The sequence below is a fragment of the Vipera berus genome (genome assembly GCF_964194415.1).
Source record: "Vipera berus genome assembly, chromosome: 11".
Classification (NCBI taxonomy): Eukaryota; Metazoa; Chordata; class Lepidosauria; order Squamata; family Viperidae; genus Vipera; species Vipera berus.
This window is the reverse complement of record NC_138214.1, coordinates 7,606,941-7,624,348: the sequence shown is the minus strand read 5'-3', so window position 1 is coordinate 7,624,348 and position 17,408 is coordinate 7,606,941. Positions and strand designations below refer to the sequence as shown.

Below are 17,408 nucleotides of genomic sequence, written 5' to 3'. Positions count from 1 at the left end.
CTATCAAGAGTTCCACTGAAATGTCTGGGTTTCCAATCCTTGAATTTTAATTAAAAAAAGTTATCTGTTCCACCTGGCAGAGCCACAGCTAAATCACGTGTGAAAATCATGCAGGACTTGCATTGACATGATGGGAAAAAAGGAAGATGATATTTGAAGAGTTTCTTTCCTCTGGCAATGTATGGCAGGGAGCAAATCTCTACTAGGCTGTTTTATTTGCTCTTTTGTCTTACTAAATCTTTTACACAATGTGAAATCTTCCTAGAATCAAAGAGTTGCAAGACAACTCTCTGTTAACCTTAAAAGGGGAGCCTCAAGTTGAATAGCTTTCTCTATCTTTAAGGCCCATTATTTGTGTTGGGATTTAGAATCTGCTTTTGTTACACTGTCTGATGTTGTCTCCCATACGAACACCATCGTTTTGGAAGCACCAAAGTGCTTCCATGGTAGCATTACCCATCACCATTACCCAGGGGACATCCGGTTGGGGGCTCATTTCATATCCTCATGAAGTTGCCCACCAAAGTAGTACCCCTTTATCTGCTCGTGGTTGCCCGCTTTTGAACTCCTGGGTCAGCAGGAGCTGCAGTGTGCGACAGGAGCTCAACCCACCCTCCGGCATCAGTGGGTCTCGAACGTGGACTTGCTGATTGTCAGACCAGCATTTTAACCTTCTGATCCACCATGGTCCTATGTTGTCTCCTCTGATTGTTGCACTCAGTGTCCAACAAGATCCTGAAGGGGGAAGAAGTAACTTCTCTGTCTTTTCTCTCCCAAGAGACTGAATGGGTGGTATTTGGCATTAGGGCATAGCATGAATAGGGATATGTTATGGTGATCTCCACCATATGCACAGCAGTATTGAAGAATAAATGTAAGTTAACATGGTTTGAGATGCTATTAGAAACATAGTCATCTAGAAGATCTAGGAAAGGAGTGGGAATGTCTGGTTCTTGTGTAACATCAGATTCCATCCTCAGGATAGTCCTTTATCTTCCACATTGGAAAAATATCTACTCGCAACGTCACATGACGTTGCACGACGTATCGGAACTTTTTCCCAATTGCCGGTAATGGGGTGGGCGCGTTTTCCTCGTGACACATCCAGCCTGCGGGCTGGCAGTTTGACACCCCTGACCTAGAACACGCAGCAATTGTCAGTTTTTGGAAAAAGAAACTTGCTATTCTTGATTTCATTTGCAGTAGTCCCAGGGAAGTTTACAGAACTGAAATCTAGTTGCTGATTTACATACTGCTGTCTTAATATTGGTGACTGGCAAACAATGTTACTTGGATGATCTGATTGGCAAAGAACTCTTTATTTCTCAATCCTCATTTTTCTTCCCCCTCAGGATAAGATCTCTTCTCAGAATGGTTCTGATTGTGAAATCTTCTCCAGGTTTTGTTCTAAACTGCTACCTTCCTTCTGAAGCGTTCATTTTGGTGTCACCAATCGTTTGAAATCTAATGGCGACATTTATGATGTTGCCACAAAAATCTCAGGAACTCAAGACAATCTGAAATAAAACAGACTTGATTTGAATGTGTTCAATAAGGTGCATTGCTATATTCTTAATGTGCATCACCGGCAGTTGACAGTTGAAAAAGAATAGAATCATTTAGATATTTTTTTTTTAAAAAATTAGTTATTACAGAAGGCATTCTCCATTCTAAAGAAATATATTTAATACTTTAGAATTTAAAACAAAAACAAGCAAAAACAAATCTTTCTCCAAACCCCCAAATCTTTAATGGTGTTAAAAATATCAAATATATACAATATATTTGAAAGCAAAAGCAATTTCTTTAAAACAAGTTTAGAAGATCAGTGGTTTGACCCAGCTCTAAAATAATTGAAACAAGTTTTCATTTCCAAATAAGGAATGTTGGCATTACATAGAAATACTTTAGGCTTTTTAGTGCATGTTAATAATGTACTCTTCCTATCAAAAATATTTAATACCAGCCAAAAGAGAATTTTGTGATGAATATATATTGAAATGGGTCTGACTTAGAAGTTGATTTTCACTAGACTGAAATTCAAATACAGCTTTTGAAGCTGTTTGCCCAAAATCATCAGCATATATATATCCCCAGCCCCAAAATTCTTTCTTCAAACTTTTTAAAGTGCAAAGGCTATTACTAGCAAATGTAAAGATTTGAAGAATGTCATGCATTCTGAAAAGCACATGGAAGAATTGCTTGAAAAAAAAGCAGTTGAATGAAAAATCAACTCGGATCACCAAAAACAGTTGGTGTCAAATAAATTTTCTTTTGTAGTTGTTTCAGTGGCATTTATTCACATGTGGGAACCATCAAGTATCAGAAGCTCTCACACTAAGTTGTTAAATGAAACATATTTGTAAGCATTAGAGCATATTAATAATAATAATATTCCAGACCTCTGCTTGTAGTTATATGTATGTGTGTGTGTGTATATGTGTGTGTATACACACATACACACACACACACAGTAGAATATATATAGCAAGTATCTCATGCCTTACTTAAATGTTGATATAATGTGTTATTGCGAGGCTTTTACTGTTTATAATAGCATTAGCGATTATTAACACAACTTTAGGATAATGCTGGAAGCAGAGCTGTACAATGAGAAAATGACCTCAGTATACGGACACACACCTGAACACATACACACAATACTTCCAGCACTTATATATATATACCAGATGGATTCCAACCAGTTCTGTAAATCTAGCCACCTGATGGATATATCTTCTGAACACATTTCTAGGGAACAAATGAACCAAGTCATATCAAATTAAAATTGTAACATCTAAAATATCAAAAAGGAGCTAAAGTAATACAGATCCATGATGGGACTTCATTGTCCTAAAATAATTCATGAGGAACACTTCAGCTGGATTAGGTCTACCTATTATTAACAGAATTTTTATATACTGTTGCTTACCAGAATTAAGCCATGATTTCTTTTTGGTTCTGCTTTGGGTCCTAACAGGAAAGGGACAATGTGGGGAGAATCTTCATTTGTATAATAAAATATTAGTGGGTGAAGAAACAAAGCGAAACCATTTTCCTCAATTCACGGTGGTCTCATTCAAATTCAGATTTTCAGGTTTAGGAGCATGTATTAGATTTAGACTTTCTGACCCAGTGTGGCTTGTTAGTTTGTTTTCAATTGGGAAGGAGAAGAAAAGAATAGAACACGTTTAATAAATCACCATTCTGAGGTAGTATCTATATACAATATGTACGCGTGTATGTATGCATGTGGGTATATAGGTATATGGTATTAGAGGACTATCAGGGGTCTTCAAACTTGGCCCTTTTATGACTTGTGAACTTCAACTCCCAGAGTTCCTCAGCCAACGTGCCTGGCTGAGGAATTCTGGGAGTTGAAGTCCACAAGTCATAAAAGGGCCAAGTTTGAAGACCCCTAATCTAAAGTGTGTGTGTGTGTGTGTGTGTGTGTGTGTGTGAGAGAGAGAGAGAGAGAGAGAGAGAGAGAGAGAGGAGTTGGTAAATAGTGGTCAGCAGTGAAAGGTAAACTTCAGTCACAGTCATCAACAAATATTACACAGATTTAGAAGCTGTTTAAGGTGACTTATCTATAATTTTGTTCATAGTGGTTTGATTACAAAGCATCAGTCAGCATTGTCTACCAGAGCTTTTAGCAAATTTTTATGTCCATCTTTGTGCTATCACTTAGATGCTGGGTATGATGATTACAAACACAAACTATGTTTATAGTCTCCTAAACACCTGTGGGCAACTTTGTTTGAAAAGCGACTAGGGTGTGTGCGTGGTATAAGGTCTACACAACAGGATAAAACCACGGAATTCAGCTTTCTTTCATACACCTAAAGAGAGTTTTAGAATAATACTTACAAACAGCTCTATATGCTATGAATATTTTGAAGCCTCACCATTAATTTCTGGCTTTTTTCTTGGTTTATCCTTTTAAGCATCTTTCCCTGCGCACAAATATATATGAGTTATATGCGTGTACATGCAAATGTCCATGCATTTATACATGTGTGTATCTTGTGTATCTGCAAGCAATGAATGCACTGGTACTTTTTCCTTCTTAAAATTAGCAAATAAGGCAAGGCAGATTTGGAAGATGTTTTGACTTCTAGACTACATTTTCCTAGGTCACCAAGTAAACGTATGACAAAACAGGAATCACATCAATTGCAAAATCAAGGTGGTAGTTGTTTTTTAAAAAAAAACAAAACAAAACACCTTAAACTTTTAAAGTGAATAAAAAGTATCAAAAGATTCAACAATCCAACATGAAGCTCAGAAAATACTTCTTGGATTTTTATAAATACAAATATCCTCTATTTACAATATATATTTTTCTCTTTGCTTTATTAAGGTACATGTTTTTAATTTACACAAAAATATTCCAGCAGAGTGAGTGGGCTGAGAAAACTGAGAAAGTACCAGAACATGTTTAGATGATATCCTGCATTTGTTCCTTTTTAGATTTTTGTTCTCTAAAAATCTCTAGTTGCAAATTACTGGTTGGCTCGCCAGCAAAATGTCAGAAAATGAACAATAATACAGCCATAATCAGTAATGGTCAGAAAAAAAAACACCCTGTAACATGTTATGTTTAAGATGCTCTGATATTTGCGCGAATGTTTTGGGTTTCAATTACTAGGAAATGACTTATGTCATCTTTGAGTTTCAAAGTATCATGTGTAAATGCTACACATCAGAAAACACTTTGGCCATTCACATGAGTTATCATTTTGGCTTTAAACAATTTTTTGAGCCTCAACTTGTATGCTAGAGAAATGTAACACTGACAATTGCTTTATGCCTATGTATAAATTCTTATGGAGATCATTTCCGAATGCTTTGTCGTTTAGTAAAACTATTAACGATTGCCGGAAACATCTGCTTGAGTAGGGGGTTGGACTGGAAGACACTCCCAGGTCCCTTCCAGTTCTATTCTGATTAAGATAGGTATCTGATACACTTTTTTGTGATTGATGTGCAATGGCAGAGGTTTCCAACCTTGGCAACTTTAAGCTCTGCTGACTGGAAAATTCTGAGAGTTGAAGTCCACAAGTCTTAGCCAAGGAGGGAGGCCTTGTGTTCTATGAGGCTTCAGAAAATTAAAATGGAAACTTCACGCATTAATGTAGACGTACGTGGTAGACAACAATTAATGTAGATGTACATGGTAGACAACAATTTAGGAATCTTAGTAGTGGTGTGATGTTTTTGTTGCTGGTTTGCCTGAGTTTCAAATAACACTTAAAATGGTAATATCAGCCTTCCTTTGCCACCTCCAAAGTCCATCCAAGTAACTTCTGTAAACGTATTGGTGAGAATTGCCGTAAAGGATAAAATAGTTGAAATAACATAAGGGAGTGATATGCTTGTGAGAAGTGCTCGGGTGTTTTTCTGTCTCTTTCTTCATTAAGATTATGCTAGCCCGAAGACTGTGTAAAGTTTGTTGAAGTAAACCAAAGGAAACTAATTCTGATTCCTTACTCGTGGATAGATTTAACCCCCTAAACATTAAACAAAAATAAAAGATGTAAACTGAAAATCTCAACATTGCTAAGATTTTTTCTTCTCAAACTGTAGGTGTAAAGTTTATATATGTGCCCAATTGAAAAATCCTTCTTGTGTTAAATTTGCAAATCGTGAATCTACCTTTGGTTCAACCCTACGATCTTGCTGAAAGCAGCTATAAATATCTTTTTTACCACTAAGGCTGAAGAGTTGTAATAAAGTTTTGATTGAAACTCAGAAGAGCTGAATCCAACCAAATGAAAACCTGAAATGGGAATTGAGAAAAAATCGACAGGAGACTGTTCCCTTGTCTTTGCGAAAGACAGTGTCTTATCTGCTGTATCAGTTCATCTAAATTCATTAATATGCTGATTTTTTCCCCTTTGGTATCAAAGTAAGAATTAAAAAGTGAATTGCTGACCTGATCTTTTGATGCTGTTAATTTAAACCGAAAAATTATCATTCCCATCATTTGTGAGAGCTGCAAATAACTCCCTAATTCATATCTGCATTTTGGATTGCCCGTTCACAATGGCAATACTAAAGGTGGGGGGGGAGAAGAAGGAATAGAGCTGTTTTATAACACTGCTTTTAGCTCTTGAAGTTTTTCTTCATAATATGCACAGTTATTTTTCTTTCTCTTCTATACAGGAACGTTTGCAAAAAATATTTTATTCTTCGGGTTTTAAGTTGGATTTCTGCTCACGGTTCCTCTTGACGCTCCGTTTACGTCACGTTCTCCATGTGAAGTGAACAAAATAGGAGTTCTTTGGCATGGGGTGAATCATACCGCTGTGATCGTTCCGTTCTGACGGGAACGGGACCTTTCTAACATGACTTTTCGGTTATCTGGAATATAAAAAGGGAAAGAGAAGAACCGTGTCAAGATTTTAAAACAGGGATACTGCAATGTCAAGAGGTTTTCAAGCAGACTGAGGTTCACATCAAAGGAATATCTAAGACAATTATTAGGATATTAGATCGCAGAAATGTTAGAACTCAACTGCCAGGTGGAATTAAAGAGGAATTGCAGTCAGCAAGAAATTGCTTTCCTGACTGGAGGAGATAGGGTGATGAAACCTTTGGAAAAATTCCACCAAATTCTCCCCTGGATAGGGCAGGCGACAGTTAAGTGCTATGGAAAGTGTTATTGTTTAAAATAGCTTCTCTATCCAGATGTTCTGAGAAAGAAAGAAAGAAAGAAAGAAAGGAAGGAAGGAAGGAAGGAAGGAAGGAAGGAAGGAAGGAAGGAAGGAAGGAAGGAAGGAAAGAAAGAAAAGAAAGAAAGAAAAAAAGAAAAGAAAAGAAAGAAAAAAAAAGAAAAGAAAAGAAAAGAAAAGAAAAGAAAAGAAAAGAAAAGAATTTTTTTTCAAGTGGAGGAAATTCACCAACGCTCACAAGAATGATTCTGACATACAGAGGATTCCCGACACAGATGGCCAACAGAAAGAGATACAATCTTCAATTTAGAAGTAGTAAACACTCCTATTCCTACACATCCCTCCAATGAGTAATATTAAACAAGATACACAACAAATTCAGGATGAAATTTCCTTACCCAGCAATTGTAACAATGCACAATCATCATGCAAGGAAGGCCAACCTTAGCTAAAAGCCCAGTATGAATTAAGCATAACTGCAACACAGGCAGGGTGAATATATTCATATTTGATAGAAATGTATGGTTTCCTTAAATTAGCTCAGCAGTTTGTTTGTCCCGGGACATTCAAGTGACGAGTGACACTTTTGCTTCATCCCTAGGCTCAGAGCAAATGGGAATGAACAATTTATCAATTTGGTAATAAATTTGGCAGCTTATCTCTTGAGGAAATAAATTACTGGTAGACACTGAAAAGAGACTTGAACATCTGTTGGGCAACAAATGGCATCAGAAGTATGAGTTCCTTCATCCACTCTTAATTAAGCTACCAGAACCAAATCTCTGAGAATTCATCATCCTTTTCTCTCAACCATTTGCCCTTTTTTTATATTCTCAGAACACCTTATATTTATGATTAGTACTGACAAAACACACAACTGCAGCTCCTTAAACATATTATGAAATGGATGATAGGCTTAATCTCTTCCATGAAGTCACTGGATGTTGACTGGTGGATAAGGAATTGGTCAATTTGAGTTCAGTTTGCATAACAACCTTCAATGAATACACCTCCGTCAAAAGTTTGAAGGGTTTTGCCACACCACTTGGGACCGGAAACTCCATTGTTAAGTGATGCTGTTAAAGGTAAAGGTAAAGGATCCCCTGCACGTGCGTGCTAGTCGTTTCCGACTCTAGGGGCCGGTGCTCATCTCTGTTTCAAAGCCGAAGAGCCAGTGCTTGTCCGAGGACATCTCCGTGGTCATGTGGCCGGCATGACTAGACGCCAAAGGCGCACGGAGCGCTGTTACCTTCCCACCAGAGTGGTCCCTATTTTTCTACTTGCATTTTTACGTGCTTTCGAACTGCTAGTTTGGCAGAAGCTGGGATGAGTCACAGGCGCTCACTCTGTTACACGGCACTCGGGATTCAACCCGCCAAACTGCCGACCTTCTGATCGACAAGTTCAGCGTCCTAACCCACTGAGCCACCGCGTCCCTCTAAATGATGCTGTTACAAGCTGAAAAAAAGACACGATTATGCTGTTTAACGACAGCATTCCCAGCAGTCCCAGTTGCTGTCATTAAATGAGGAATTTAGGTCCTTAAGTGAGACTCTCACATGATTGGTGGCTTCCCACTGGCTTCCCCAATGACTTTTGCTTGTGGGAAGCTGGAAAAGAAAGTTGCAAATTATGACTGTGTCCGGGTGTAGCTACACTCGTTCAGCACTGTCAAACGTTCTACCCTTGTAGCAGCCCACAATACAGAACAAGCAAGTAAAGGAAAATATATCATTTCCATTTACATGCTTTATTTCTAAACTGGTAACAAGACAAGTTCCTTTGGGCATTCCATTGTGTTTTTTGCCTAAGTAGGAATCAATTTAAAGAAAGACAGACATTAGATCTATATTTTTTTTTTAAAAAAAAAAAGATCAAAGGGCTGGAAGTCTTTGCTTCCATATTTTCTCCTTAGGCCCTCAAAACTGTGTAACAACAAATTTAAGCATCTTGAAAAGTAAGATTAAAAACAGAGGGATTTCTTTCATGGTGTGATTTCCAGGATAGAAGTTTCTAAGTCAGGATTTTCAAGGTGCTTGTAAACAACACATATCTCTTCTCAAGAAAATGCAGTCAAAAAATTTCTCCAAGAAAAGGCAGGAGCCTGAATCAAAACCGGGGCTCATCCTACTGAATATGGGGGTGGAAAAGGTTGATCATGTTTTCTTCCTGAGTCAGATTCTTTTTCCTCTCAATGCCTCTCATTTATATTGTACAAAGTTTCAAGAAATATAAGCAGGGATTTGGACTTCAAGGCGGGGAAAAAAACAACAAACATTTCTCCGGCTGCTTTAGAGGAGAATATACTATGAAAAAGATAAGGCAAACGTAAGCATAGCTCTTGAGTGCTGACTGAGTGAGGTATACAGAAGTGCAGCTCTCTTACACATATGGTCAAATAAATATTTTAGGCAGAAAGAAATGCACCATAAATGTCAGGGGGTCTACAAAAGAAGTGGTTGGTATAAGTTTCACAAATCTGCAGTCTTAACGCCTGGCTCCTCTCAATCATAAAAGAACATTTTGGAAACTGAGGGTGCAAGGAAAACAAAAGTCTCCAGGGCACCAAAATTCTCTTGACATTTCTGCTGATTATGCTGCCTTGAGGCTAGGTAGCCTGGGAGAAGAGCAAACTCTTGTTGTCAGAGCACCATAGAGAACACATTGCTTCAAACAGACTTACTTGGCACATCCAATTTTGTCTGCTGGAACCCAACATCGAATCAAAGTTGCTAAAAACGAATCAGATTAAAAAAACCAAAACCAACAAGATGGGAAGCTCACCACAGAGTGACACGTGTCACTATAAAAGTCTTTACATCAAGACACAACTTATATTCTTTGTTCCTCCCTCCCTCCCTCTGTGTGTGTGTGTGTGTGTGTGTGTGTGCGCGAGAGAGAGAGAAAGAGAGGGAGGGAGAGAGAGAGAGGGAGAGAGAGAGAGAGGGAGAGAGAGAGAGAGAGAGAGAGGGAGAGGGAGAGGGAGAGAGAGAGAGAGAGGGAGAGGAGAGGGAGAGAGGGAGAGAGGGAGAGAGAGGGAGAGAGAGGGAGAGAGAGAGAGGGAGAGGGAGAGGGAGAGAGAGAGAGAGAGAGAGAGAAGGCAGAAACACAGGACCCAGCTTTTGTTAAACTCTTGGACCAGAAATTGCTTTGCTATTTTCTTCTTCCCGACCTCACTTCCAAAGGAAAGATTTGTGTGGATAAATGAGAAGGTGGTATCGAACTTTCTTGAGCTTGTGTTCTTGTTACGGGCTGTGAGAATACTGAAGAGAAAATGCATGATTGATAGAAAAAGTGGAGGAAGAGGAAGAAGGTGGATGGGAAGGGCTGTCTGTGAGCTGACACTCAATGGGGGCTTAGGGAAAGTGATAGTTCAACAGTTCAAAACTAATCAAAGAGAGAAGCAACCGAGAGCTATGTAAAAAAAGTTCCTGACAGTGAGAACGATTAACCCGTGGAATGGCTTGCCTTCAGAACTTTGGGTGCTCCAACTTGTAGGTGCTCCATTGTGGAAGTTCTTAAGAAGAAACTGGACAGTCACCTGTCTGAAATGGTATAGGGTCTCCTGCTTGAGCGAGCTGTTGGGCTAGAAGACCTCCAAGGTCCTCTCCAACTCTGATATTCTATGTTCTAACTAACTAAGCATCATGGTATGGCATCATGGTATGGCAGCAGACACCTGAAATTTTATGATGAAGTCCTTGCCAATTGGTGTGTGTGTGTGTGTGTGTGTGTGTGTTTTCCCCTCTTCCACTCAATGGTATCTGATTCTTGGAGACTGCCAGGATAAGTCTCTGCAGTTTTTTTGGCCAGATTCTTTGGAAGTGGTTTGCCTGGTTCTTAGGGGTAAGAGGAAGTATTGGCTGAAGCTCACCCTGCTGGCTTGGGGCCTGAGATGAGACTAGAATGCATGGTTTCCCAGTTGCTAGCTGATACCTTAACCATTACACCAAACTGTCTCTTTGCCAAATATAGTCATATGCATAACACACATGTATGAATAAGACACACACAATTAATTCCTCTAAGAACAGATTGATGGATTAGATAGGTTAGGGGTCTGATCCCTTAGTTCTTATGTCCTCAACCTATGCTCCACCTGTAGTATGTCTTATGTGTGATCTTAGCATGCATTATAACCTTATTATCTTTCCCCATGCTTCTGCCTATAATTCTCTAACTCATGCTTGAAATGGTTCAGCTAGATATCATGCAGTTTTTAACAAGATAATTCAGCAGCTATCTTAAAATATATTAAGGATGGGCATGTTGAGAAGTGTTAAGAAGTAGTCATTTAGTCATTTTTCTGCCTTTAATAATTTTAGCTGAAACTTCCAGGGGCACAGAAGAGATGGGGCCAGTAAATCTGCCATGTTTGTAATTAGGAATAAATTTAAAATATCTCTGTTCTGCTGGTCCCTCCTTGCAATATAATAGAAGCTTAAGGAAAAAAAAATAGTAAAAAAAAGGATTCTATGCAGCAAATGAAACGAAGACCTTCCTTCTAGTTGTAAAGCTCACTCAGAGCTCATTTTGATTCTGTAATAAAATGTGCTAATGTAGGAATTCACTGCTAACTTTTAGAATAGAACAGAGTTGGGAGGGACTTTGGAGTTGGAACTGCATAAGAATGCCCAGTGCCAGCTCAAGTAGGAAACCCTAAACAATTTGAGATAAGGGGCTGTCCAGTCTCTTCTTAAAAACCTCCAATGATGAAGCACCCACAACTTCTGTAGGCAAGCTCTTCCACTGGTTGATTGTCCTCACTGTTAGAAAGTTTCTCCTTAATTCCAGGTTGCTTCTCTCCTTGATTAGTTTCCATCCATTGTTTCTTGTTTTGCCTTCTGGTACTTTGAAAAATAGGTTGACCCCCTCTTCTTTGTGGGTTTGGGAGGCTTTTCATACTTGAAAGTTACATACTGAGACAAAAAGGGGTTGTTAGCAAGAAAGAAGAAAGAAAGAAAGAAATAAAGAAAGAAAGAAAGAAAGAAAGAAAGAAAGAAAGAAAGAAAGAAAGAAAGAAAGAAAGAAAGAAAGAAAGAAAGAAAGAAAGGCTTCTAAATTTTAAAACTGTGTTAGGCAGCTTCAGAGAAAATATAAAGATACCTAAGAGAAAAAAATCTGCTCCTTTCTCCCAGAAATGGGAATTATTTGCAATAATGCAAATACAAACAGGACCTTGGCTAAATTTAATATAGTACCAAATTAAACCAGTCATCTGTACTTCGCAAACCAGGAAAGGAAGGTACAGAAAGTGTGAAATTGATTGAAAAGCCAAAATATTAAGGACAGTGAGGAAGCCAGCTAATTGAATGATTTGCCCAAACTCCATCGAAATTAATGAGAACTGCACATAAACCTAGCCTCCGTGGATCAAAAGTGAGAAAGGGAAGGAGAATGGATCAAGAATAAAAATTCACTTATTTCTATTTTAGGAAGGAGTAAAATGGAATATTGTATGAATTCAGGTGAAACAAAATAGAAAAAGCAATGTGAGCCGATTCGAATAGCAAACCTTGTTTTCTTATATTTCTTAAAGAATACAGATTTCGGTGTCTGGGGAATATTACTTTTTATTTTGTCCGAACTGTGGAGGAGGACTAAGTTCAAAGACTGCCATAATAGAACAATATCAAATTGTTAAATAAAAGCCAATCAGGTTAAGTAAACCATAAAAAAGGGAAAAGAACTGAAGGCCTCTTCAACAATAACTTTAAAAGCTTTGCAAAACCTGCTCCTTGGGGATTATCTGTAGTTGAAACAGCAGAGAAGATAGAAAGGAAACATGTTTATAAAGGCATTCACATTGGGTACACCTTTGTGAGGCCTTAAAGCGTATGTATCAAATATTTATTTGTTCATTCAAATCTTGGTCCACTGAAATGCCTTACGAGATCTCTCTGTTTTTTAATGATTTCATATAAATCCATGGACAGTATGGCCAATCCAACTGAGAGCCACTTTGGTTAAGGCAAGGATAGAAACCGGGTGACTGTGAATTCTAGTTCCACCTTAGGCATGAAGAAGCCAGCTGGGTGACCTTGAGCCAGTCCCTTTCTGTCAGCCCTAAGAAGCAGGCAATGGCAAAGCATTTCTGAAAAACCTTGCCAAGAAAACTGCCAGGGACTTGTTCCGGAAGTCACCAGAAGCCAACATTGACTTGAAGGGTCAATGAAAAGAAACAATCCTAACATGACACTCAAGTTCATTTCAATTTATACCTAAAAACTTAAAATAAAACAAAATAAAATTTGGAGAAAAACAAACTGACAAACCAAAGTCAAAAGAGAATGGCAGAAAATGTGGTGATACATGCTGATTCTACACAAACAGGAGAGAAAAAAAAGATACACCAACTGACTCTGATCTGCAATCTCAACCAACAATCTTACCTAAGAAGTAATGAACAGGTTTTGCCCCTAGGAGTGAATGGAATAAAGTATGCTTTCATCATTTCTTCCTTCAAAAGAAATCAAGGTTTCATAATTTTTAGAATATGGCTTTGTAATCAATGCCCATCCATCCCAAAAACTCTTGTGCATATACTGGACCCCTAACATATTCCACAAAACCTTCATGCAACCTTGATCCAAAAAAAGTTGGCTATCCATGCCCAGCAATATATCCACGAAACTACTTGAATAGATTCTATTCTGTCATCTTCTGTTTTTCTTCAAGAACCATCTGATGAACTTTGTAATATGGTAACTGGAACTCCTTCCCAGGAGAGATACAGAAAGGATGGGATGAACCCTCAGCGCAGTATAGCATCTCTTGGAAGATACGGTGCTTAATTTATCCACACCTAGGCTTTTGACAGTTGCCATTGTCTAAGTTTAAATACAAATGCTTATTGCACATCAAACTAGCTTAGCACCCAGAGATTTGGTCTGCTTTCTTGATGTCATCTGTAGGCAACTGTCCACAGGCTCTGTTTCTGACTATTGTTCATCTGTTTTGCCTTGGAGGCAAAAGAACAAAGATGATGGAGGCAAATGCCAGAAAACTGAACCAAATGGCCTTTATTAATTTTTCAAAGTATGATTGAATGATATTCCAAATTGCCCTAAGGAAGGGCAGTTTTGTACTTCGGCAATTAATCTTTTGGTTGCTGCTTAGTTTTTATACAACACTTTTTAGCTTACAATACATATTATAAAATTAAATGTTGCTCAGGGCAAGAATGTCTCCTGTCATCATATAATCAGCCTTGGGTGTCAGACCATTATTTTCAAAGGTCTAACATCTGTCCAAGGTAACACACACACCCCCTATGCACATTAAAGCCACCTTCGTTCATTCTTCAGCATGTTTCTCCTTGAGAGTTAAGTCAAAACCTTCACTGTCTCAGGAGGTCCCTGCCAAGCAAATGCTACATTTGAGGTCATTTTAAATAAAGCAGTGCATTATTAAAAAAAAAAAAAAAGCATAGCTACGCTGTCAAAAAGGGATTACTTTGCTTTCTTTGCAACAGAGAGATTTCCTATGTAAATTGTCAGTTGCTGATGCTCATAGTAAAGTTGCTTTCAAGAGCCAGGCTGAGGCTAGCAATGAAGGAGAAGTTGGGAAGGATACGTTAGTGTGAGCAAAAACCGAATAAGGGTTTTGGGGTTAGTATCCAAAGAGAATGCTGAATCCTGAAAGGACCCTGAGAAAAGTGATGGAGCACCCACAACTTCTGAAGGCAAGCTGTTCCACGGGTTAAGGTTCTCACTGTTAGGAAATTTCTCCTTAGTTCTAGGTCGCTTTTCTCCTTGATTAGTTTCCATCCATTGTTTCTGGTCTTGTTTTCTGGTGCTTTGGAAAATAGGTGGACACACACACACCCCTCCTTCTTTGCGACAGCTCCACAAATATTGGAACGCTGTTGTCTTGTCACCCCCAGTGACCCTTCTTTTCAGTAGACTAGACAGACCTAATTCCTGCAACCGTTCTTTATATGTCTTAGCCTCCAGTCCCCTAATCATCTTTGTTGCTCTTTTCTTCTTTCTTCTTCTTCTTCTTCTTCTTCTTCTTCTTCTTCTTCTTCTTCTTCTTCTTCTTCTTCTTCTTCTTCTTCTTCTTCTTCTCCTTCTTCTTCTTCTTCTTCTTCTTCTTTTTAGGAGAAAAGTCAACTAAGCAGGAGCTTCGATGGAATTGAAATAAAGCAAGACCTAAATTTAGGAAAGGGACCAAACTGTAATCAATCTAAGTTACAAGCCTTCAATGGCATTGACGTGCAAGGCAGGTAGGACTGTAGCAAAAGCTCTTTCAGGGTGTGTCTATCAGGAGAGACTGTAGAACAGTTTAATTATTTCTATCACTTTTAGCTTTATATCCAGCACTGAACCCAAGCATAATGGAGTGGGATTTGGTCTATACACCTTACAGAGGGCTGTTGTCGACCAGTCTGAGAAATAGCTAAGATTTATGCAATAAGAGTACTGATTACCCAAATTGCTAATGGAAACTGTAGGTCATTTGACCATCTTTATGGCCCATCTCTATATATCAGCTTCCAGATTCAGCCTATTTCTTTGGTGCAAATAATGAGATGAACATTTTTTTCTTCCTTCCCTAGATGCGTTCTTTTTTCCCTCACATTTGTCTTTTTGCCTTCTTCCTTGTATCCCTCATTTGAACCGACTTACTTGTTCAGAGGAAATGATAGAAGTGTTTATGTCTTGCTCCCAAAGACAAGGATACTGTCAGGAAAATATAGTTTTTCAGAGCAATTCTCCCTAATTTGGTAAGTTTTCACAGCTTTCTACCTGCTTCCTAATAAATTGGAGACGGGCTATGCTGAAAATTTAAGAATTCAGATTGTAGAAAAGCACCAAGTTTTAGTTTTGACCAATGTACTAAAAACTGACATTTCAAAACAACCAGGGGAAAGGTGCTCCATAATTGTATAGCAGAGTGTTAAATAGTAACTCTCTTGAACCTCTAAGAATTTATGGCTTCCGCAAAGCTAATGGACCCATCATAATTTGAACTGTCTTGCCACTATCATCAAGGTCCCTTTCCGTAATACAAACTCCACCTTTCATTCCAGTTTAAGTACATTTTGGGTTGAGGGCGATCAACTGGGCAGATCTCATGCTATAAATTCTTTAGTAAGTCTTAAAACTATCTGTGGGTGAAGTTAGATCAAAATAATATTCCAAAACAAGAAATTCCATTCCTTAAGTCTAGGAACCAGTTTTCTTATTATCTCTTCTGAACTTGCAGATCAATACAACAGCAGCCTCAATTGTATCTTGCTGATTTATTAAATTCCTAACAGACTCTGAGACTAGAAAGAGATTTTTAATGTATCTGCCTTCTGATACCCAGAACAGTAGAATCCTTTCTTTTGGCTAATTAAACTTTTAAAACCCAACTGTTTTTAAAAGTGATATAGTTTGAATAAGGCCTCCTAAAAATGCACAGTAAAATAAATCTGACTGTGACCTTTCAGAATTGACTTAAGATGACATTTATTGGGATTACTTTCCTTTGTAATGAGAACTCAGAGAAAGATCAAGTGACACTACCTCCCAGCACGGAGTCTAGGTGATAATCTATGGGGTGCCTTATTCTCTAAGGTCAAACTTAGGGAAGTTGCTGGTTTGGTATCTGGAAAGGATTCATATATTATATACCTGGATCTACAGACTTGTTGGAAAAGTGATGTATTGCTAATGAACTTTTCATTTTGTGCTTGTCTCAACCCATTAGAATTGAGAGGCCTGCAAACATGAATAAGCCAATGCATCGTGCCTTTGTTCAGACATTGAGCTTATTGTTATCAATCGCCACATTTATTTATTTGGCTGATTTTCCCCCTGCAGGATTTCTAACCGAAGTGTCATTAAGGCAGTTTGCAATAGAATTAATGAAATAGAATAATATCTCTTACAAATCAACCAACCAACCAACCCTGTGAATGGATATACAAAGTGTGCCAAGATCTGGGCATCAAAAAAGAGAAGGAACTTTTTTTTTGCCACAATCACTCTATGTGTCAGAGAAAAAAAGAAGAGAAAAAGAAAGGAGGAGGAGGAGAAGGAGAAGAAAGAGAAGGAGGAGGAGGAGGAGGAGGAGGAGGAGAAGAAGGAGAAGAAGAAGAAGAAGAAGAAGAAGAAGAAGAAGAGAAGAAGAAGAAGAAGAAGAAGAAGAAGAAGAAGAAGAAGAAGAGGAGGAGGAGGAGGAGGAGGAGGAGGAGGAGGAGGAAGAAGAAGAAGAAGAAGAAGAAGAAGAAGAAGAAGAAGAAGAAGAAGAAGAAGAAGAAGAAGAAGAAGAAATAATAATTCTATTTTATACATCAACATAGGACCTATTTGTCTTTAGTATTAATTGGACTTCATGGATAAGAATGTGTTAGCAGTATGTTATTAATAAACATTAGATTTTTTTTTACAGATACAAGTCTTAAGAGTATGTGTTTTTAATAAAACACTAGATTTCATACTTTATTATGAATTGCTTTGAATGTGGTTTACAAAGAAAATATACAAACTGACAACAAAGCCATAAATAGCACTGCACAGATACTTTATATTGAATAATCCTTTTTATAGACAACTTGCCTTTTGGAAACTAAGATCTTATCCAACTTTGTTTTGTTTAAAGAAAAAAAAAACTTTTGGACTTTCTTTTAAAAAAGCTACTTAATATTTGGAAAAAAAAAACCCCAACAACCTCAATTTCTTCCAGAAATGCCATTACTTGGGACAGCTTTTAAGTGGCTGAGAGCTCTTCCATTTCCAT

The 17,408-nt window shown here is 38.1% G+C and overlaps 1 protein-coding gene across 3 annotated transcripts in view; it reads right to left on the bottom strand.

The window, feature by feature from the left end:
• Positions 1 to 1,044: 1,044 nt before the first annotated feature.
• Positions 1,045 to 17,408, bottom strand: part of DIAPH2 (diaphanous related formin 2) — a 261,529-nt gene continuing 245,165 nt past the window's right edge. For 2 of the 3 annotated variants that reach the window (XM_081336764.1, XM_081336762.1), the window contains one exon: positions 1,728 to 6,366. In XM_081336764.1, coding sequence (XP_081192890.1) covers positions 6,302 to 6,366 — 65 coding nt within the window. In that variant the 3' untranslated portion in view covers positions 1,728 to 6,301. Of the gene's footprint in view, positions 1,518 to 1,727; positions 6,367 to 17,408 lie in introns of those variants that run through there. The other variant, XM_081336767.1, reaches the window with a different exon arrangement.